Source organism: Aegilops tauschii, chromosome 3 (assembly GCF_002575655.3).
Source record: "Aegilops tauschii subsp. strangulata cultivar AL8/78 chromosome 3, Aet v6.0, whole genome shotgun sequence".
Taxonomy (NCBI): domain Eukaryota; kingdom Viridiplantae; phylum Streptophyta; class Magnoliopsida; order Poales; family Poaceae; genus Aegilops; species Aegilops tauschii.
This window is the reverse complement of record NC_053037.3, coordinates 169941995-169951866: the sequence shown is the minus strand read 5'-3', so window position 1 is coordinate 169951866 and position 9872 is coordinate 169941995. Positions and strand designations below refer to the sequence as shown.

Below are 9872 nucleotides of genomic sequence, written 5' to 3'. Positions count from 1 at the left end.
CACGATTTTGACCGGGTCAACAATTTCTGAAGGAGCTCTTTCATTCAATTCTTTTAATCCCCTATGTTCCCTAATTTTAAAACTCTTTCATTTATTGAGGTATTCAATTTTGAATTTGGTTCATGATTTTGACCGGGCCAATGACTTTTCAAATCAATCAGCAACAATTGGCCTACAAAAACATATCAATCCGGCGCACCCTCCCACCACCTAGAAAAAAAAGAAGTATCACCATGTGATACTGTAACACCAATATAGTACATGCACCCACCAACGCAAAATTTTCCCCATATAAATATATGTTGGTGAGTGGATAACACAAAACCAAACCACGAAAGGTCCATCAAATGACTGCATTATAAATAAAAATAAAACACACTCCATCATCTTCCCCATCTACCAAACTAAATATTCCATCCATTCCAGAATATAAGGGGTATTACTTTTTTGAAAAGCCAATTTTGTCTAGCTTTGATCAAGTCTAGAGCAAAAAATATCAACATCCGCAATATTAAACATAAAAAGTATGGAAATTCATTTCATCATGAATCTAATCATACCAATTTGATAATATGGATTTTGATACAGTTCTCTATAAATTTGATCAAACTTAAAAAGATTTAACTTTAAAAATAATAATAATCCTTTTATTTTAAACAAGATGAGTATTTTTTAAGAAACACAACAACACCAAAGGCACAGTAAGACGCGCCCAACCCTAGAGGCTGCAGCGCTGAGAATCAATTGCCCGATTGATTTTGACTGGTCACGCCAATTTTGACCGGGCTTGGCCGCCTGGTGGGTCCATTTTTTTAGCGCGTTGGGTCGTGAGCCGCCTCTCACAAACTCTCTCTCTTTCTCGCATCTGGCTACAAAATATAGCTGGCCAAACAGGCCGTGCTAATTGGGCCGGCCTGGTAGCATGCAAGAACGGCATAGCCCGGGCTAAATGGGCCAGGCCCGACACACGGCACACCATGGGCCATGTCTGGGGCTGGAGGCTAGGCACGCGGGCCGGCACGGCACGACCCCTAATTTTTTCAGAAATTTTTATATATACATGACCTAAATTACAACCCAATAGGCCTAAAATACAGCCCAATAGGCTAAAAAACAGATGGCCCAGTGTGCTAAACGTGCCACGAGCCGGCCCGTTTAGTAATTAGGCCGTGCCTGGGCCAAGGAACAGCGCCCGTGGTCTGGCCCGGCCCGGCCTGGCTATTAATAATGCCACGGCGGGCCGGGCCAGGCCAGGCCAGGCACGATTAGCATGGGCCGTGACGTGCCGGCCCGTTTGGCCAGGTCTGCTGCAAAATCCTAGGGAAAAAGGGCTGCGCTCCAAGAAGAACTGAGGGCGGCTGCGGGGACGGAAAGAGGAGGACCGGCAGCGGGCTAGCAGCGGATCATCTCAAGGTGCGAATCCTGCCTTCTCTTCACCCCCGACGGCCAGCAGCCACCGTTGACCAGCAGTGCCGGTTCCTTCTTCATTCTCGGGTCCGTGGCGAGGCGGAACGCCGGCTTCGTGCTGCTCGGCAAGGCAGTTCCTCCGAGCGGGGGTAGCCGAGCTTCGTGCTGCACGCGGTCGGACCTCGGCGTGGCGACCTCCTGTCCGTGGTGAGCAGCCCCACAGTGGACGGGGCAGCAGCAGGACGGGGCGGAGCTTCGTCTGAGATCAGGACATGACAACATCAGGAGTTTATTTTTTAATCTGCCTTTGACGTGGTGCTGCTAGATCTCAATTTCTGATAGTAATCAGAACCCAGAGTTATTAGATTGCAATTTCTGATAATTTCACTACGATGTGTGTGCATTAGTGGCTTAGTGCAGCAGATCGTGCACTCCTATCTTGCAATCCATCTCAATTTCTACTATGAAAATTTGTGTTCTTGAGTCGTGATGACATGAGAAATGATGTCGAGCCGTGTCTTGTGATTTTTTTTTTTGTGAAATGCGAACTGAACTGTGCCCCTATTTTTGTTCAGTTCTAATGTCAAAGTTGATGGTTGACTGGTTGTGCGTTGGTTGCATAAAATAGATTGAACGCATACATGACTTGTACAATCTGATTAGTATCTCAAACTAGACGTCTACATGTACAAATGAGAAGTTATATATTCTTTGCTAATATAAATTTTACTATAGCATCTTATTTATACATATAAGAATAAGCTAATCTCATTCCTTCTCTTTTTGAATTGCCTACAAAGGTAGAATCAATTAAATACAGATTTAGATAATAATTTTTTGTTTGTTATCAATAATTGAGCCACTTCATTAGTATACTCTATAAAAATGCGGTCATTGCATGTATACTGTTAATTATGGGACCTTGATAAAATATATGTGAGCGAGTATATATAGGAATGTGATTTAAAACACCTATTGGAGTGGAGACGAATATCCATGTTGAATCCTTTAGGGGAGACAATTAAATACAGTGCATGTATTGGAGGTGATTTAAGCATACGCCACCGACTCTAATAATCTAAGTTCTTGCATCCCTCTTATGTTTTCCGTAGCTCCTGCCACCGCAGCAGGTTCCTTCCTTTCTTGTCACTTGGTAAGGTGCATGCATGCCTTCTCTCGCAGGGGAAAGCTTCCACTATGATCGATCTCAACTAGGAGAAGGTGTTAGCCAAATGCTCATGGGGGGATGTGTCAAAGCTACTGAAGGCAAAGGCAGGCGAGCCACCGAGGAGGAGGTGCGTGATGATCGTATCTAGAGGGTTCTTATAACGATGAGCTGACATTGCGTGAGGAGGAGGAGGGTTTGGCTGCCTCTGAGGAAGAGTAGCGGGTGATGGAGGAATAGTATAGGCCGGCGTTATAGCTGATCAGGGCCATGAACATTACCAACTATGTGCAAACCTTTTCGTGATGTAGTTTTTGTATTTGCCATTACATTTTTTGCCATTAAAAACTCCCATATTAATATATTTGGCTTTGATAGCACATATGCTAATGTGCTTTGTTAGGACTACTGGTTTCTATGTGCATTGTACACCGTACCTTCTATGTTTAGAATCATTTTTTGAGGGGTTGAGTGTTTGTGATGTCCATCGTTGATGATGCTCTTGTTGTACATGTGATGTTGCAAGTTTCTTCGCTCTAAAGCTATCGGGGTGTCTTCCTATCACTTTATCATGTTTAGCTATGCTCTTCAACTTGTATAAGTTACTTTGCCACCTCTAATATGAATTACGGTTTATGACAGACACATTTTTCTTAGAAAAGAAAGTTATTGGTACACTCTTCAATGTATTTTTATGTCATTGACCTATAGGATTTCTTAGAAGATAAGTAATGCAATAGATATAGCAAAGAGAAGGAACTTTATATACAATGACAAAGGACAAAAATGACGCGGCAATGCGCGCCTTTGCTTCTAGTAAGTGGTATGTTCAGAGTCTGAACATACCGCTCTCCGTTCTTAAGGAGAAGCTGCCTATGGCCCATGCTCGAGAGCACAATGAAGGAAACCGTGGATTCCTCCGCCACCTTGGGTAAGCATCCTTGTACATCGTCTGTAGAAGAGGCAGAAGAGGCAATGACTCACAGAGCGTTGTTCGGCTTCTCTGTGAGAAGGGTTTTCACTCCGCCAAGGACATAGTGGGCGGCCTGCAGTCTTGCGATCCTGATTCCCCCCCGCCCCCCATACTAGCGAAGTGCATTTTGGGCTTATTGTAAAGTTCCAGCCTTATTAATACTGGACATGAATGTTGAGCTTGAGATCATTGTTTTGCATGTCATTGGCTTATTTGAGCTATCTTGTAATTTGTTGCCGTAAGTCTATTCCTCTCGATTGCTACCTCAAAGATCTTGTGCATTTGTAGTAAGACACTGCAGCAGTTTTACACGGGCGAGAAGGCCCGGTGGAGTTTCTGTGAAGGTGTTCCCTGTAAACTTCCGGTTGTGATCGTCAATGAGTATTACTGTTGTCATTATGCCTGAAGTGAGGCGTTCTTGACTGTTTTTGCTGCCATCCCTGATGCTTTCTAGCCGTCAGGGAGATAATTTATTCCATACCAATTTTCTTTCGAACCTGGTCCAGCAAGAACATAGTGAATAGTTGTGGTGTTGCTGCCACTAGAGCACAACCAAATATGTTTGGACTACTTAGTGGGTTACACAATTGACACGTATTGTGACACAAAGATTTAAGTTCAAATGTGATTCATGCATTTGTGTGATAAAAAGAAGTGTTTCTGAGATTAGCATCATTTCTATGCTTATTTGTCGTAATAATTCCCTATGTCCAATAATACACCTCATGATCATGTAGGATATTCATATATAGCAAGCAATGTACTTATATCTTTCATGAGTGCTCAGTTTGTTTGTGCGCTACATGGCTACAAGTATTAAAGTTCATTTATTTGTCTCAAAGTAACGATAGGAACCGCGGGAATGAGTTGTTGTAACAAGGAAACGACGACAAAGGTATTTTTAAAATAATGAAGCTCTCCTTTCTTGTTCATTCATCTGTGTAAAACCCAGGAGAATTGAAATCCATTGACATGCTTCTTGCATCACTTTAAGCCTGCAAAACAAATACAAAAGGAGGTGTCAGATGAGACATCATCCAATCTATACCAAAGTTATCAAGCATAAAAAATAAGGCATCTAGACATAAAAGAAGGTCAGCAGCTACAATACCTTCAGCCCAGTAGGAAAATTAACCAACAGAATATCTACAATTACATTGTTTCATCGAGCACAATCATTTCGCTTTGTTCTGGTCGAAGAGCTAACAATACTACATGGTTTCTAGCACAATAAGTTACATGAATTTATCCCCCACACAAGTTATGGAAAGCACCTAGTGAGAAATATAAATACGTGTGACAACAACACCACAATGTTCCAAATAACACCCAGAGAAAGAAAACTTTCACATGATTACAACTCAAATTGTGGTATAGTAGTATCTTGGTCAAATTGCATACAAAGACATAAATGTACCAACATAGAAAGGGATACACGAATACTTAGTTGCATGAGAGAATATGAAGAAACCGGGCATCCTAATTCAATGGTTACCAGATATATCTTGAAAGGCAACTATAATAAGTACCACAAGAACAATCTCATGGAGCTGCTACTGAATTGGATGATTATGACTATTAAATTTTGTCAGACGGGAGTAGATCAAGGACACTATAATGGGGATTAATTGTGAGAAAACTGTACCCAATGGCGAAACTTTCTCTTAACCTTCCAGGTGAGCCATCTAGGCTTATACGCTTCCGCTTCAGAATATATCAGCCCTTTGTTCCTATAAGGACAAAATGAGAACATATTAGCCTAGCTTCTAAACAAGATGATACGATGAACAATTATGATAAGTTGATAACAAGAGAATAATGTGAGATAAAAAGAAATTACGTACCAAGCACGACGAATGCAACAAGTAATGATATGTTGGATGAGGCTATGAGGACCGGGGCTATATCCATAGATGCCACATTCGTCAACTGGTTCGGACCACTTGGCGGTACTGAGGTGGTATTGCACAAAGCGATGCTCCCTTGGTCCTTTGTAGATGACAGTTTCAACAATGATAGTAGGCAATGCCTTAGAGGAGACACTCAGACTCCTTTCTCCGAGGAAGAGGGCATGCTTTCCAATGCTTCTTACCGGGGTAAACCTTCCCACAATAATATTCTCAAGGTTGTAAATCAAAATGGGTGATCGAGAATCATCAGTATGGCAAACAAGAAGGATGTTCGAGTCACATTCTACCAGATGATAACCATAGACAAGTTTATTTGTCGGGCATGTGGCAATTAACTTTGGCCGTGGTGGCGGCGAACCAACATGCAAGGGTGGGTCAATCTGAAGAACTTGTGAACCATGAGATGCAGGATACTGCACCAAGTATAACTTGCCTTGACATGAAAAAGCTTTCATGTTTAACGGAAGATCCCAGCTCGCCAAGATCCATTGCTTGTCTTGGGAGTTAGCATAGGCCAACTGTGATAAATGATGCAAGATAATCATGACGGTGGTGGTACCGTCATTGTTGCAGAAGACAGCAGTAGACATGCCATGTTTGAGGAGATAGCAGTAGCATAGGCCAAATGTGATCTCAGACTGTGTCACCACTTGTGTGAGGAGGGTGGAGAGTGGTGGGAGCTCAGTGATGTCACTAGTGAAAGGGTTGAGGAGGAGAATGGCGGAGTCCTCGTCCCTCTGGAGGAGGAGGAGGCCATTGATTGAGTCAAGAATGCAGTGGTTCTTGAACAACGGGAGCTTGACATGGACCAAGGTCCCCGTGTCGAGGTTGAGAAAGCGAACATACCCCCCGAGCTTGTAGTGGCCAGGGTGGAGACCATGACCCTCGGGCAACATCATCCAACGACGCGGGTGGAAACGAGGATCAGTGATGCCATGACCGCGTGGGCAAATAGTGATGTACCGCCAATTTTTGCACACAGCTCGAAGGCGAACATAGTCCATCAAGTCACCATCCAGAAGGTGCCAGGCTACCAGGAGAAGCAAATCGGCATGCAGTGATGACGCCCATGTAGAGTTGTAGGGTACCACCATGACATCATCTGACGTTACCACCATAGAGTGGCGGCGCTTCCTTGGGCACGCAGCCATGGCAGAAGGCATCACTATGTTCTGGAGTTGTTGTTCGGTTCACTAAGTACTGACGCTCATTAAATTCACGTGAACCCTATCACAATGGAGAAGCAATCAACATAAAATTAACATTCGAAATTAAAACATTCAAATATAAATATATTTTTGTAAAATAATTATTGTCTAATTGGAGAAGCATTCCACATAACCCAAACCTACAAACTAACTATGCATCCAAGAAAATTATGTTTCCAACCCATTATACTACTCATCAATGCTAAATACAATGAAAAATATTATATTTAAAAGAAAACACTAGAGCTAGGGTTTCCATGCATCTAATTCCACCAAATTTAAGATTCCAGCTAGAAAATAATTTGGGAGATAAGACAAAATACCTCTGGGAATATAAAGGAGTATAAATTCACAAATAACAACTAACTTGATCGGTCCTGAGAGAGGTCTGAGGGGGTGGGAGGGAAGGGGAGAGAGGAGGGCAACTGCTCTCACTCTTTGGGGGTGCGGGTTGGAAGGAAAGGATGCAATCGCCTTGGGGTTTGTGCGAGTAGCACGCCACACGTGCCCGAGTAGGATATTATCCCTTTGTTATGTTATTAATGTAATTAGTTTTAATGAAATCAGTAACTAACAATGTGTAAATATTCATTGATGATGTATCCATTTCTATGAGTACCAGAGACGCCAACAAAAGGGGTGTATTCAAAGAGTAAAGGCGGAAGTTGAAGAGTAAAGGGCATGTCCAAAGAGGGGTGCAAGAACCAACATCCACTGCTAATTACCAATCATCATTAGCCTTAAAATGTATAATTGGGGACTAATTAAACCCAACATTCCCCTAATCAAACACTAGTGCTAATCGAGTCAAACAACACTCCTCATCACACAAGGGTAAAATCCAAGTGATTCTTGTCCAAATGGAGAAAGAAAGACATTCAATAATAAGTAGTTTTTGTCTAAAATAATTCATGTCTAAATGGAGAAAAATTCAACTTAATCTAACCCATAAAAGCACACGAGTGTTTCCTTCCCAATATACTACTCACATCAATGCACATACGTCAAATTCCACCAAATAGATTTTAAGGTAGGTCTAGGGTTTCCACAAATAAAATTCCACCAAATTAGAAGATTTCATCTAAAGAAATCAATGAGAGATAGGGAAAAATACCTCTAGGGATACATAGGAGTAGAAATCCACAAACAAAACAACTAAATTTCTCGGATTTGAGAGGGATTTGACGAAGGGAGGGAGGACGAAGAAAGAGGAGGGCGAAAACTCACTCTTTGTGGGGGTAGGGGTGGGGAAGAGAATGTGGTCGCATTTGGCGTTGCGTGTGTGTGTGGGGGGAGGGAACCCATGGTCGCATAGGATACTTATCTGTTGGTTTTGGCATTAATGTAATTAATGTTGACGAAGATACGACACATCAACCTGGCTGTAAAGATGAGAACGACACCTTTCTAAGGAAGCATCATCCGACCCACTTTAGAAAGTCATGGGTAAGGTGGGAGATGCCTTTTCTAGCCCTAGCTTAGCCCACGAGGAGTAGCTAGCCTAGCAGTGGACCGGGCTGCCAAGGGACAGGAAAACACTTTGAAAGAGCTTGAATTCTTACCTTGTGTCAGACCCAGGGGCCAAGGGACAGACTTAGGTAGAGAGTTTCTATGGAGCGTAGGCCTCCCATAAGGTAATGGAGGCGTGCAATGGTCAAATAGGTCTAATGGATAAGCTACATAATAGATCCATTGGTTGTCTTCCCCGGCAACATGCTCGATGTGATAGCATCGTCCTTTGTAATGATCAAGACTGGTAAGTCCATCAGTTCAAACAGTTGTCCATGTACAAGTAGAAGATTCGACGGCTACTGCAGCCCCTCCTTCTTCGGGCAGAACCCCAGGTTGAGGACTTACTCAAAATGATGCAAAGAAATTAGTATCCATAGTTTTTCACTTTTGCCGGTCGGCGCCAGTCTTTCCTGCTGTGAATTTCCAAGGCCGAGGAGAGATAATTTCGATGGATATAATAAGTCTCGCTTGGGATATTTAATGCTAGATCATTGATATATAGACACACACACACACTAGATCATTGATGGCGCGCCTTGCCGCGCCCGTCTATTTTACAATAGAATAATTGGAACTTTCAGAATTATTAAGCATAAGTGAGGTGTCAAAAGATGGTTATAATTTTTTTGTTATCACAACACAACTCTAAACACCAATAAAAGTCATACAAGCTTTACATTACAAGCCAGGGGCCTCGAGGGCTCGAATACATAAGCTCGAAAGCACAAGAGTTAGCGGAAGCAACAATATCTGAGTACAGACATAAAGTTTAAACAAGACTGGCTTAAGAAGACAAGCACAAACAAGATACAGATCGAAAAGGCAAGACCTCCTCCCTGGGAGCCTCCTAACTACACCTGGTCATCGGCGGTCTCCACGTAGAGGCTCCGTCGGGGTAGTAGTAGTCGACGGGGGCAGGTGGCTCCTAGGATCCACCATCTGATCGCAGCAACCGGGTATAGGGGAAAAGGAGGTAGCAAAGCAACCGTGAGTACTCATCCAAAGTACTCGCAAGACTTACATCAGAACTATGCTAAGTATGCATCGGTATAAAAGGAAAAGGGGTTGTATCTGTGGACTGAACTGCATAATGCCAGAGAAGCTGCGCACAACAAGGCGGAGGCGGCCAGGGCGAGGCGCGGCTGGTCGGGCAGCGCAGCAGGCAACCGGGGGGGCAGCCATGGCGTGGCCGCCGGCGGCGGCAAAAGCAGCAGCGGCCAAGGCGCGACTATGGCAGGGCCTGGCCGAGGCGAGGGCCCAGCAGTGGTGGGGTGGGCACGGCCGTGGGACGGCAGAGCGGAGCAGCAGCAGCGCCGCTGGCGAGCAGCAGAGCAGCGCCGCAACAGTGCATCGGCGGCGGCATTCGGGCAATGGTGGCTACGACGATGTGGGGCACGACAGGCAACGCGGGCAGTGGCGTTGGACCCGCACAAGCCCTAGGAGCTTGGTTACGAGCTCGGGAGCGAGCTACGGTGACGATGGTTACGACGGCGAGCTTGTCGGCGGTGGCGGGTTCGGCCATGGCAAAGACGGCTACGCGCACGGCAAGGTGAGGAAGAAGAGGGAAAGGCAGGCGGAGCTTGATACGTCTCCAACGTATCTATAATTTTTGATCGTTCCATGCTGTTATATTATCAATCTTGGATGTTTTATAATCATTTTATAGTCATTTTATATCATTTTTTGGTACTAACCTA

At 44.0% G+C, this 9872-nt stretch overlaps 1 protein-coding gene and 1 long non-coding RNA gene across 3 annotated transcripts; one reads left to right on the top strand and one right to left on the bottom strand.

Annotated features, from left to right (window-relative positions):
- The first annotated feature begins 1270 nt into the window (after positions 1 to 1270).
- LOC120976595 (uncharacterized) lies at positions 1271 to 3064 on the top strand. The gene is made up of 2 exons (XR_005772466.2): positions 1271 to 1413; positions 2590 to 3064. It is a non-coding gene; the product is annotated as an uncharacterized lncRNA (long non-coding RNA).
- Positions 3065 to 4292: 1228 nt separating this feature from the next.
- Positions 4293 to 7971, bottom strand: LOC120976594 (uncharacterized). Of its 2 annotated transcripts, none has more exons than XM_045234743.1 (4): positions 7891 to 7971; positions 5390 to 6682; positions 5191 to 5275; positions 4293 to 4540 (listed from the first exon to the last, which is right to left on the bottom strand). In XM_045234743.1, exons 2-4 carry the CDS (start codon positions 6616 to 6618, stop codon positions 4535 to 4537), a joined length of 1320 nt encoding a protein of 439 aa, XP_045090678.1. In that variant the 5' UTR covers positions 6619 to 6682; positions 7891 to 7971; the 3' UTR covers positions 4293 to 4534. The 2 variants fall into 2 exon arrangements, with proteins under 2 accessions (XP_045090678.1, XP_040259667.1); XM_040403733.3 differs by having other exon boundaries at positions 7778 to 7952.
- Between the last annotated feature and the right edge of the window lie 1901 nt (positions 7972 to 9872).